Source organism: Sinocyclocheilus grahami, unplaced genomic scaffold (genome assembly GCF_001515645.1).
Source record: "Sinocyclocheilus grahami isolate Dianchi unplaced genomic scaffold, SAMN03320097.WGS_v1.1 scaffold1326.1, whole genome shotgun sequence".
Classification (NCBI taxonomy): Eukaryota; Metazoa; Chordata; class Actinopteri; order Cypriniformes; family Cyprinidae; genus Sinocyclocheilus; species Sinocyclocheilus grahami.
The window spans coordinates 214,086-227,142 of NW_015506505.1; the positions used below are offsets into that span (position 1 = coordinate 214,086).

The 13,057-nt window shown below is 37.6% G+C and overlaps 2 protein-coding genes across 3 annotated transcripts; both read left to right on the forward strand.

Moving 5' to 3' along the window:
• Positions 1-5,295: 5,295 nt before the first annotated feature.
• On the forward strand, positions 5,296-9,158 carry LOC107569255 (alpha-2-HS-glycoprotein-like). Its single transcript, XM_016255292.1, has 6 exons — positions 5,296-5,573; positions 5,701-5,808; positions 5,930-6,014; positions 6,181-6,347; positions 6,577-7,088; positions 9,025-9,158. The coding sequence occupies exons 1-5, from the start codon at positions 5,361-5,363 to the stop codon at positions 6,607-6,609; spliced, it is 606 nt and encodes a 201-aa protein (XP_016110778.1). The 5' UTR covers positions 5,296-5,360; the 3' UTR covers positions 6,610-7,088; positions 9,025-9,158.
• Positions 7,237-10,840, forward strand: LOC107569253 (alpha-2-HS-glycoprotein-like). 2 transcript variants are annotated; one of them, XM_016255290.1, is made up of 7 exons: positions 7,237-7,509; positions 7,637-7,744; positions 7,866-7,950; positions 8,117-8,283; positions 9,852-9,964; positions 10,155-10,230; positions 10,328-10,840. In XM_016255290.1, exons 1-7 carry the CDS (start codon positions 7,297-7,299, stop codon positions 10,694-10,696), a joined length of 1,131 nt encoding a protein of 376 aa, XP_016110776.1. In that variant the 5' UTR covers positions 7,237-7,296; the 3' UTR covers positions 10,697-10,840. The 2 variants fall into 2 exon arrangements, with proteins under 2 accessions (XP_016110776.1, XP_016110777.1); XM_016255291.1 differs by having other exon boundaries at positions 9,852-9,956; positions 10,156-10,230.
• Positions 10,841-13,057: the final 2,217 nt, after the last annotated feature.

Consider the following 13,057-nt stretch of genomic DNA (forward strand, 5'->3'; position numbering starts at 1 on the left):
GCTGGCCTGGAGGAGAGATGACAAATATCATCAAGACAAGAGGTTAAAGTAGAGCATAAAGTGTCAGTTGCAGCATTCATATCCAGCGATGAGAAATGAGTAGGTGAGGGAAGAGAGGAGGATTCTACAGAGGAAAGATGGGAGGGTGAAAGAGAGCATAGGTTTCGTCTAAAAGTAACCGGTATAGGGGTTGGTGGTGCACAGGTAACAAAATCTAGTTGAAATGTAATGAAAAAATGGTCAGAGATGTGTAGGGGTTTTACCGAAATGTTGTCTGCAATACAATTGTGTGTGTAAATTAAGTCAAGTTGGTTGCCTGATTTGTGCGTGCTTGTAGTGGTAAGTCGTTTGAGATCAAATGAAGCAAGGAGTGAATGGAAGTCTGTAGCATAAGGCTTGTCCAGATGAATTCAATTAAATTCAATTAAAGTTTATTTGTACAGCGCTTTTCATGATACAAATCATTGCAGAGAAAGTGAGAGAAAGAGATATTGTTAGCTAGAGCAGCTGGGGTTGCTGAGTCTTCTGGACGAATCCAGGTCTCAGTCAAGCCCAAGATGCTGAGTGTGGATTGGAAAGAAAAGGCAGAAATGAAGTCTGCTTTGTTGACAGCTGACTGACAATTCCAGAGACCCACAGAGAAAGAAAGAGGTGCAGTAGAGGATGTAGAGATAGAATGCAGGTTAGCAAGATTGCGTTGGCGTCTGCGTGTGATGTTAAAGTATTGTCGAGACACAGGCGGAATGGTTTGGAAACACATGATAGAAATGGAAAAGAGAGGACAGGTAAGGAGAGTGTGTAAAGAGAAGATAAAACAAATATACTTAAGTGTGATGGCGAGTTCGTAGCTTGGTGAAGTCACGCAGGTAAAGTCTCAGGTCTTTACCCTCGTTGGTCTTTACACAAGAAGGGCTGAACGCTTCCGCTGATGCTTCCGCGTCAGCGCACAAGCATCAAATAAATACACAGTAAAGTGAAAACCGCTGTGGCCGCCTTCTAATTAGCACAGACAATGGCCTATAGCAGGGCAAATCGTCCAATCGAAAGAGCAACGCAAATAACACAGGCTCCTTCTAAGCCGAGGGCAATTCTTAGAATTACCAGAAAGTGCAATCAAAAATACAAACTTCAACGAAAATACAAAGTATAAATAGGTAGAAAACGAAATATTCCTTCCTAGCAGCAAGTAATCATTTAAACAACAGATCTATAACAAGTATTATGCAAAACACTCACGCGTTGCCGTCCTTCTCTTCTGTTGACTAATCGCTTGTCCCAGCACAAACATCACAGGGGATTTATCATTAACACTTGTTTATCTGGATAATGTTATATGAAGCACAATTACTTCAAACAAGTTATACTTGAAACCCGCCCTCTGAGAAATGCTGAAAATATTGTTATAAATTGTAGCAACTCCTCCCCCTTTACCTTGTGGACGTGGCTCATGTTTATAACAGTAATCTTGGGGGGTAGACTGGTTTAAAATAATGTAATCATCAGGTTTTAGCCAGGTTTCTGTCAAACAGAGCACATCTAGGTTATGATCAGTGATCATATCATTTACAAAAAGTGCTTTAGTAGAAAGGGACCTGATAGTCAATAAGCCAAGCTTTATCATTTGTTTATCCATATTACATCTGTTTTTTATTTGTTGAACATCAATTAAATTGTGACTCTTAAATTGGTTTGGACGTTTTTTTGTATTTTCTAGTTCGGGGAACAGACACAGTCTCTATAGTCTGATATCTGGGTGAAAGAGTTTCTATGTGCTGATAATTAACTGATTTCTGTGACGTGAGGCGGCTAGCAGATGGTCGGTTTAGCCAGTCTGTCTGCTTCCTGACCTGGGCCCCAGTTAGTCAAGTACAAACTCTAAGACTATGTGCCATATTTCTAGAGAGAAGAGCGGCACCACCTCAGGAGGGATGAAGACCATCTCTTTTCAACAGGTCAGGTCTGCCCCAAAAACTCATCCAATTGTCTATGAAACCTATGTTATTCTGCGGGCACCACTTCGACATCCAGCCATTGAGTGATGACAGTCTGCTATGTATCTCATCACCACGGTAAGCAGGGAGGGGACCAGAGCATATTACAGTGTCTGACATCGTACTTGCAAGTTCACACACCTTATACATACACATATTTTTAGTGATCTACGACTGCCGAAGCATCAAACATCATTAGCGCCGGCGGGAATAACAATCTTACTGAATTTACATTTAGCATTAGCCAGCACTTTTAAATTTGCCAAGATGTCAGGTGCTCTGTCTCCCGGTAAACATTGGACTATGGTGGCTGGTGTCTCTATTTTTACGTTCCATACAATAGAATCGCCAATAACTAGAGCACTTTGATCATGTTTCTCACTGAGTGGGGAGAACCTGTTTAATGTTTTGATCGGAACGGTAGAGCGGTGTTTTGACCCGCGACTATGCCGCCTCACAGTCACCCAGTCGCCCTGCTGTGGAGGCTCTGTAACTGGAACCGAACAGGGCTCGCTGAGCGAGTCGCATCCAAAGCCGTATCTAGAGCCCTCACATTCTTACTGTCCTCAATTAAAGTTTGGATGCGTGTCTCTAATTCTGAAACCTTCTCTGTCAGCCTAACTATTTCCCTGCATTTATCACATGAGAATCCCTCGTTGCCGACAGAGAGAGATAAACTATACATGTGGCAAGCGGTGCAAAGAACAGGAATGATTCTGACTTACCACTGTTGTTTGATATATAGTCAATGATTTATAAATACAGTGGGTTCGGAAAGTATTCAAACCCCCTTAAATTTTTCACTCTTTGTTATATTAACGTGAGGGACCACCAACAAGGCCGTAGGCTTCTAGACGGAGTATAGATGTAAAGAAGATCAGATAGATAGACAGGAGCTTGGTTATGTAGGGATTTATATACAAAGAGGAGAATTTTAAAGTCTATTCTCTGACAAACCGGCAACCAGTGTAGAGATCTAAGAATTGGAGTGATGTGTGATGTGATGTTTACGTCATTTTGAAAGAAGTCTTGCCACAGCATTTTGGACAAGCTGAAGACAAGCAATTTGAGATTTAGATATACTGCAATATAAAGAATTGCAGTAATCTAGACGAGATGTAATGAACGCATGAACAGCCATTTCTAGAGTTTTAGGAGTGAGAAAGTTTTTAATTTTAGACAGTAAACGAAGCTGATAGAAACTGGACCCAATGACAGAAGAGATATGTTTATCAAATTTTAAATGCTTGTCGACTAGAATACCTAGGTTCCGCACCCGCAAGGATCTAAAAACAGAAAAACTTTCTAACTCAGGGCTTATACACTGAGAGTTATCATTTGGACAGAACTGGAGCACAATACATAAAAGGTATTTTGAAAAGTTCCAGATGTTGAAAAACAACATGCATTGACACTGCACTAACAAATTGCATAAATACTGTCATAAGATTAATGTTTTAAATATAAAATTAGGAATATAAAAATATGAAATGATCAGAAAAAAATAGAACGATACTTTTAAATATGAAACTAAAATTGCCAGTAGGTGGCGGCGAGCCACTGTTATACTGAAGTGAGTTATTTATTCAATCAGTTATTTCAAAACAGATGTTTCATTCAGGAACAAAGAAACTGTTTTTATGAATGGATCAGTGAATCATTGACTAGATATATTAGTATAAGTAATATTATTTTTATATATTATTTATTAATATTGTTTTTTAACCCTCTATATCTGCCTGGTATTATATTAGTAACTAGTAACACCCCCAGAATTAAAAAAATAAAATACAATTTTTGTTTTATTTTGTATTCTATGAATATCATCACATTTGTGACCCAAACTTGATGACAATGCACTTCAGTCTTTGAAACAATCGTTGTATGGATTTATGAATGATTGTATGTGTTTTCTGTGGTGATCAATATTATGCAACAGGTGCTGTCCATCAAGCTTATTCTTGTTCTAATTTCATAGGTCATAAGTAAATAATTGTAGGATTTTTTAAACCATTTTGTCAGTGGTGTTACATATAGTTAAAAGTATTGAGAGTCAGTAACACCACTGATAGACTATAAACTGACTTTAAACACAAAGATATTGTGTAGAAACTTTATGACTAATAAAAACTTGATCCCATTAAAGTCTGTTCTTTACAACAATTCTAATACCATTAAAGCAACTGAAGCTTCAAGTACCGGCCTCAGGAGTCCAAAGTCAATGCTTGAATGCACAATAGATTAACATGGACTACAGACCACTGATAGGCATATGTTGGATGAAACGGAAATAAAATCAAGTTTATATTGATTTCTAATGTCTTTTCAATTGATTCAACTGCTACAATAATGTTAGGTTTTTGAAAAACTTTTATTTAAGGACCTTTGTCAGCAAATATTTATCTGCTTATTTGCAGTTATTTTGATTGACCACAATATATAATTTAATTGGCACAGTGTATAATAAATATAATTAAGAAAAAAACAAATTGACAGTTCTAGCGTTTTTATATTGTGCTAACAAAACATGGAATTAATGACACTTATTTAATGATAAATATAAAACAATATCAAATAATAATTAAATTATCTTCTATTTCAATTTGTCTCAAAGTAGTATAAATGCATTGTGTCTAAGAGACATGATCTATGAGACTATATTAGCATCTTACCAATACTGCATTTATTTGATCAACAATACAGTAAACACCGTAATTTATTTCTCATTTCTTATTATTATCAATGTTGAAAACAGTTTTTGTGGCTTAATATATTTGTGGAACCTATATTACCATTCAAAAGTTAAGGGTTTAATAAAACAAAAAAAGAAAAGATGGTAAATGTTTTTTTTTCCAGCAATGATGCATTAAATTGAAGAAAAGTGACAGTACATACATTACAAATTTGACAAAATTGCATATAAATGTTCGTTTGAAATTTCTATTCAGCTAAGAATCCTGAAAAAAAAGTTTCACAGTTTCAAAACTATTAAGCATCCAAAACTCTTTTCAATATTTATTATAAAAAGAACCATTATTAATAATAATTGAGCATTAAATCGGCATATCAGAATGATTTATGAAGGACTATGTGGCACGATGCAGAATGCCTCAATCATAATTCAGAAACTACTTTAATTCTAATAAAACATCAATGTCAAGGTGAATTCTGCTAATAGTTAGCGTGAGTTAACAATCCCCTCTGACATGACACTCCCTCACGTCCCTCTTTTATATTTGTTTTTGATGTCATTAACATTGGCAAGCATCTCACTAAACTGTTTACTTATTTCCCCCTGCAGTGTATATTATAAAGGTCTAGACAAGAGAGGGGGACTTTTACTTGGTTGAAGATTTAGGGTTCGTGTCCATGTGCAGCATGAGAGAGCTGGTGATATTAGCAGCTTTGGTCTCGGCTCTACACGCGGCCAGCCTCCCGACAGACACTGATGTGGTACATAAATGCCAAGAAGATCAGGACAACATTGCTACATTAGAAGCTGAGAGCTTCATTAATGACCATCACCACCATGGATACAAATTCAAATTTGTCTCACTGGACAGTCGCAGTGCAGAGGAGAAGGTGAGGTTTTGTCTTCCTGTGGATGTTGTTGGATCTATGTAAGGTGTAAAAGAGTGATTTCAACCACAGAAAAAGAAAAACCTTTTTATGATGTGCAAATGCTACAAATTGTCTTGTTTCTGTGCAGACAGATCCTTGTGAGGTCATCTTGGGAATAACTCTAGAGGAAACTGAATGCCACATTGTGAATCCCAAACCTTTAGATCAGTGTACCACTAGAAAGGAATCAGAGACGGTGAGCTGAACATCACAGACCTTCCAAACTCTAATTTCAGATTATTGCCTTTTATTGCTTGGCATAGAGTGACTTTTGAGTTGTGCATCCATTTAACAGTCTTTTAATGTATCCCTTAAAGAAAGTGACAGCAAAATGTAACGTGACCATCTCCAGTGTTGAGGGAAAAGCAGCTGTAAAGCGCTACACCTGTGAGACCGAACCAGGTAAAAAAAATCTATTAGAATTTTTTTCTTTAGAAACTTGACTAGCCTTTCAAAGAATCCATAGTAGTGTTAAGGTCAATTTGTCAAAGAGGACAGAAAAGGTAATGCAGCTCCTGTACGTTACGATTCACATAGTGACTGTATTTTGCTCCTGTTTTTGTCCCAGCTTCACATGAAATACTTGTGACAAAATGCCCTGACTGCCCCAGTCTACTGCCCTTGCATGACCTGAGGGCTCTGGAGAGTGTGAAAACTGCCCTGCAGAAATTCAACAAAGAATCGAATCACAAGTCTTACTTTAAACTGATGGAAGTGGGAAGGATCAGCACACAGGTGATATCTCTCAAACTTGGGTTAAGCTTAAATATTTAACGCAACTACATGAGCAGAAATGCTTCTAACGATACAAGCTCAATTGCATGCAACATTTCATTCCAAAGCTGTTTCAAAATACAACTCATTAAGGCCTTGATATACTCATGGCAAAGTTCTTCTGAGGAAACAGCAGTTAAGAAGATATCTGATCATAGCAATGTGGATATGTTTGGTTGTTCTTTTGCAGAAAGTTTGCTTTGGGAAGCTGCTTCAAACTTGAAATGAACTCCAAACAAGCTTCATTATTCCACTTGAATGCTGAATTTACTGACTCAGACAACTCAAGGAAAAGGCAGAGACACACCAAACTGATGTCAAAAAACTAGCGGTGACAAAAGCCGACTGACTGTGTTTTTGCCTCAAGACAAAAAGTATCTCAGACAAAAAGTTGAGCTTGAACTCACCGCAAAAACTACAGCCAACAGACAACTAGCATGTATGTTCTGTGCCTGCATGAGAGGAAATAACTCTCCAAACCAGCAGGTGGCAGTAACCTGTATTTCCCATTCAATAAGGGGAACCAGAAGAGCTAGGGCTGTGCTTGCTTACCATTTTCACACCAATCTTGCTCACCACAGATGGATTCAATAACAATAATCACAGATGAAGATAAAAAATGAGAAGAGCCTTATGTATAGTTCAGCTATGAAACTCTACTTGCATTCTAATTTGTTCATTTAATTCAATGTTCCCAGCCAGGTGAATTCTGCTAATAGTTAGCGTGAGTTAACAATCCCCTCTGACATGACACTCCCTCACGTCCCTCTTTTATATTTGTTTTTGATGTCATTAACATTGGCAAGCATCTCACTAAACTGTTTACTTATTTCCCCCTGCAGTGTATATTATAAAGGTCTAGACAAGAGAGGGGGACTTTTACTTGGTTGAAGATTTAGGGTTCGTGTCCATGTGCAGCATGAGAGAGCTGGTGATATTAGCAGCTTTGGTCTCGGCTCTACACGCGGCCAGCCTCCCGACAGACACTGATGTGGTACATAAATGCCAAGAAGATCAGGACAACATTGCTACATTAGAAGCTGAGAGCTTCATTAATGACCATCACCACCATGGATACAAATTCAAATTTGTCTCACTGGACAGTCGCAGTGCAGAGGAGAAGGTGAGGTTTTGTCTTCCTGTGGATGTTGTTGGATCTATGTAAGGTGTAAAAGAGTGATTTCAACCACAGAAAAAGAAAAACCTTTTTATGATGTGCAAATGCTACAAATTGTCTTGTTTCTGTGCAGACAGATCCTTGTGAGGTCATCTTGGGAATAACTCTAGAGGAAACTGAATGCCACATTGTGAATCCCAAACCTTTAGATCAGTGTACCACTAGAAAGGAATCAGAGACGGTGAGCTGAACATCACAGACCTTCCAAACTCTAATTTCAGATTATTGCCTTTTATTGCTTGGCATAGAGTGACTTTTGAGTTGTGCATCCATTTAACAGTCTTTTAATGTATCCCTTAAAGAAAGTGACAGCAAAATGTAACGTGACCATCTCCAGTGTTGAGGGAAAAGCAGCTGTAAAGCGCTACACCTGTGAGACCGAACCAGGTAAAAAAAATCTATTAGAATTTTTTTCTTTAGAAACTTGACTAGCCTTTCAAAGAATCCATAGTAGTGTTAAGGTCAATTTGTCAAAGAGGACAGAAAAGGTAATGCAGCTCCTGTACGTTACGATTCACATAGTGACTGTATTTTGCTCCTGTTTTTGTCCCAGCTTCACATGAAATACTTGTGACAAAATGCCCTGACTGCCCCAGTCTACTGCCCTTGCATGACCTGAGGGCTCTGGAGAGTGTGAAAACTGCCCTGCAGAAATTCAACAAAGAATCGAATCACAAGTCTTACTTTAAACTGATGGAAGTGGGAAGGATCAGCACACAGGTGATATCTCTCAAACTTGGGTTAAGCTTAAATATTTAACGCAACTACATGAGCAGAAATGCTTCTAACGATACAAGCTCAATTGCATGCAACATTTCATTCCAAAGCTGTTTCAAAATACAACTCATTAAGGCCTTGATATACTCATGGCAAAGTTCTTCTGAGGAAACAGCAGTTAAGAAGATATCTGATCATAGCAATGTGGATATGTTTGGTTGTTCTTTTGCAGAAAGTTTGCTTTGGGAAGCTGCTTCAAACTTGAAATGAACTCCAAACAAGCTTCATTATTCCACTTGAATGCTGAATTTACTGACTCAGACAACTCAAGGAAAAGGCAGAGACACACCAAACTGATGTCAAAAAACTAGCGGTGACAAAAGCCGACTGACTGTGTTTTTGCCTCAAGACAAAAAGTATCTCAGACAAAAAGTTGAGCTTGAACTCACCGCAAAAACTACAGCCAACAGACAACTAGCATGTATGTTCTGTGCCTGCATGAGAGGAAATAACTCTCCAAACCAGCAGGTGGCAGTAACCTGTATTTCCCATTCAATAAGGGGAACCAGAAGAGCTAGGGCTGTGCTTGCTTACCATTTTCACACCAATCTTGCTCACCACAGATGGATTCAATAACAATAATCACAGATGAAGATAAAAAATGAGAAGAGCCTTATGTATAGTTCAGCTATGAAACTCTACTTGCATTCTAATTTGTTCATTTAATTCAATGTTCCCAGCCAGTCATATACACATACTCATTACTGTTTACCTATATAACCAGGTTGTATTTAATTAATGCTATGTCTGCACGCTATGCGTGTCTTCATCTTAGCCCACCGCCTCCCCAGCACCACCTGTCTAGATCTGCTATGGGGAATCTTCCTCTCTCTAGCAGCAGCAGCATGTTTACTTTTAATTCTATTATCCGTGCATTTAGCCGAAGGAAGTCTATTTGCTCTGCAGCAGCAGTGTAGTAGATCTAGTCTGCCAAGACATAACCTATGAACATTCTATTTACATTAATACAGATTTTATAATCTATCCTGAGAGTTATAATGACTGAACTATGTTTATGCTCTTGATTTTGTCATTCCCTTTCAAATGGGAACTCCACACTGCGTCCCCCATTGGTCGCTATGGGGAATGCCTTCAGCGTGACCGGTGTCTGAAGCTTGTATCCCGACAATAACAATGACAATGGCTGGCAACAGCCTGTGACTTCACTACTGGTGTGACTGGGGGCATAAAAGGGCACCTGTAAATATGTCATCCTCTTCTTTGTCTCCATGCTTTGTTTGCAGTGTGTTGTATCATGGATCCTGGCTGAGGAGTTTAAAAAGTGGTTAGATATTTCCCTCTCCTCGGTCACTGACTTGAGTGAGCTGATGGATCAGGACGTGCTTTCTTTAGCATCATCCGATCCACCAGATAGTGCTTTACTGGCCTCAAGCAATTCTGTTGTGTCGGACATTACTGTGACATAAACAGAAAACTTTATGAAAATGGTCATTATGCTCTTTGCTTGTAAGTGGTTTGCATGTTAACAGAACATTTGTCTGTTTTCTTAGTGGATGTTTACGGGTCAAAGCTTCTTTGCTGATTTTGCCATTATGGAGACAAACTGTACAAACAAGGAAGAAGAAGCATGCAAGGCTTTATGTGGGGATCATGCTGTAAGTGCACAAGAAGTTAATTACTTTATAACTTATTTCTTTAATTATTGTAATTAAGGCAAGACACTAGAGGCAAATTAAGTATTTTTTTTCAGGCCCTATTCACCTATAGTGTCTTGCCTTAACAGTAGGCAACTTCATTAAGTCCTTCAGTTCCTTCAATATTTGTAGTTTTGAATACCTCTCTCTCTTTCTCTAGCGGTATGGCTTCTGTAAGTCCTCCAAAGTTGGAAATGAGGAACCAGAAGTGGAATGTGAGATTTACGAAGCTCAGGTATACATCTCAATAACATTCTCTTAAATTGGACTAGTAAAATACAGTTATTTTATTCGGTCTAGCTATAAAATGCCTTTGCTCTATTTGTTTCCAGAACATAACTCATCCAATGAAACACCCTGCTCAGTCAAGAAAAGATTGTAAATTCCATGATCCCCCACCAGGACATCGTCCAGGACATCACCCAGGACATGTTCACCCGCATCGCCCAGAACATGCAGGGCATGACCACAAGGACAAAATTCCTGGTCATAGGGACCACCCAGAACATCCACACCTCTGTCCAAAAGGCCCTTCAGGAGTTCCAGAATCGGCACCTGAGGGCCGCCATGAATTCCCATGCCATGGCGTTGTAAAAATACCCCCCTCTATTTATCCAATCTGCCCCTTCCCTCCACCACGTCTCTGTAGGGGCCCTCCAGACCTCGTACCCCTTGGTACTCCTCCACCTCCTCCTCAGTAACTAACGCTAAACTCTATGGAGGAACATTCAGATTTAATCCTCTATTGCCACGTTTCAAAGAGCAAATATTCAAAACTGAACAACACAAGAGTTGTTAATGTCTCTAGAATGTTCAGTCCAATAAATCATCTTTACTGACCACTGTGATTGAGTGATAATGGTCTCAAAACATAGTTGACATTTCTGAGATGGGTATTGCAATATAACAAATCTGCTGTGACAAGAAAATCAAATCACAAGACCAACTCTCTAACCATTAGGCACGAGCAATCCAATTCTCCTTGATCTTTTGAGATAAGATTGTCTGACGACTATAAGAAAGCATATAACTTCTCTCTTTAGTCCTTATAGAGACCAATTGCTGTGGTGATAAATGCATCAACATGATCAGCCATGTTTTTGTCAGAATGAGAAAGCAGTAGATGCTATTATTCTTAACACCAAAAGAATTAAGAGTTTAGAATTAAGAATTAAGAGTCATAATAATTGTACTTCCCCTGACTGTGAAATCCCTTTCTTTGCACATGCTTCTCAATGTTTGAAAGAAGTGGCTGAAGTTTCTGATATTTTCAGTCTGATTTTACCAATTTGTTCAGCATATTTTAGCACAAGCATGTGCATCTCATGTGAAAGGGATGTTTCTTAAAGGCACAGCAAAAAAAAAAAACAACTTAAAAAAATAAAAAACCTTTCTTAGCTTTACATGCGGATGATATATCATATCATATGACCCTTTTAATCATACAAAATATTGTGTTCACAACATCTCTAAAACAACATGGTATTTACTTTGCAGCTCCAAGTGGCACAGTCCAGAGATCACTGTGATGCAATGTTTACATGGAAGAGTTTAGAAATCAATATACATGATGAATACAACTAAAATGTAGTGTTTATCACCTTTTTTAGTTATAAAATGAGGCACAGTCTAAAGAACAATGAAATCATCAACACACCCTCTGGTTAGTTTAATGACATGTAGTATTAGAAGAAGATTAGTTTATCTAAAAAAATTGGATAAAGAGATAAGGTTTCAGGGTTCATTCTTAGAAAACAGTGCCCTAAAATACAAACAGCAAAGTATCGAAAAATTATCTATGACTACTAAACCTAAACCGTACCCCAAAGCACTATATTATTTAAACATTTATATTTACATTTACATTTAGTCATTTAGCAGACACTTTTATCCAAATGAAGACAATAAAAGCAGTCAAAACTAACAAAAGAGCAACAATAAGTGCAAATGACAAGTCTCGGTTAGCCTAATGCAGTACACGTAGCAAGGCACACACAAAGAAAAACAAGTAGATATAATAGAAAAAATAGAAAGCTAGTGTTTTTTTAAATAAAAGAAAATAAGATAAATATAGATAAAGTATAATTAAAATAGAATAGAAAGTGTTAGAGTTAGAGGGTCAAATAAAGGTGGAACAGATGTGTTTTTATTTGTTTCTTGAAGATGGTTAAGGACTCAGCTGCTCGGATTGATTTGGGCAAGGTCATTCCACCAGGAGGGAACAGTTAATGAAAAAGTCTGTAAAAGTGATTTTGTGCCTCTTTGAGATGGCACAATAATACGCCGTTCACTTGCAGAACGCAAGCTTCTAGAGGCACATAAGTCTGAAGTAATGAATTTAGGTAAATGGGTGCAGAGCCAGTGGTGGTTTTATAGGCAGAATTAATGACATTAATAAACCAGTCATAAGTACAATATACAACAAAATTGAATATTGTACAATTTATTCAAGTTTTGCATTCAGAGAGTAATTAATCAAAACCATTACTGTATATACCATTGCTATATACTCTATATGAATATTACAGTTTTTTACGATTGCTTACACACTAAAATTAAACTTTTCCAACAATTAGCAAAATCTTACACTCAAGGAACAAAACAACTTTAGGTTAGCAACAGCAGTGTGTAACTGGCTCAAAAAGATTAAAGTCATATGAAATGTGTGTGTGTTTCGTATGGTAACAAAATATTGTTTTTATAAAGTTGTGTATAGTTTTGACAAAAGTGTTCCAGTTTGCAAATGATCTGAAGTGGTGTGCTACTTTGGTGTAGGGTTGTGTTAATTGTGTGTAGTGTTTTGACAAACCGGGCCCTGTTTTCAAAATTGTGCTTAAGCAATCGTAAAAAACTGTATTAGGCCTACTTTGCAAAGTGTGCTGTATTTGTCATATGTCAAATATGTCCTAATTATTCTCCATTAAATGTAACAAACACAAAAATAGAGAGAAAGAGAGAAATTGGTTTGTATTTTAAAACTTATTCACACGTATGTATGTGTGCATGTATATATATATACTGTATATATATATATATATATATATATATATATATATATATAT

Coding starts and splice junctions, on each gene's coding strand:
- LOC107569255 (XM_016255292.1), top strand. CDS start 5,361: ATGTGCAGCATGAGAGAGCTGGTGATATTAGCAGCTTTGGTCTCGGCT. Junction 5,809..5,929: donor CTAGAAAGGAATCAGAGACG/GTGAGCTGAACA, acceptor TATCCCTTAAAG/AAAGTGACAGCAAAATGTAA. Junction 6,348..6,576: donor TGGGAAGGATCAGCACACAG/GTGATATCTCTC, acceptor GTTCTTTTGCAG/AAAGTTTGCTTTGGGAAGCT.
- LOC107569253 (XM_016255290.1), top strand. CDS start 7,297: ATGTGCAGCATGAGAGAGCTGGTGATATTAGCAGCTTTGGTCTCGGCT. Junction 7,510..7,636: donor GTCGCAGTGCAGAGGAGAAG/GTGAGGTTTTGT, acceptor GTTTCTGTGCAG/ACAGATCCTTGTGAGGTCAT. Junction 9,965..10,154: donor GGGGATCATGCTGTAAGTGC/ACAAGAAGTTAA, acceptor TCTCTTTCTCTA/GCGGTATGGCTTCTGTAAGT.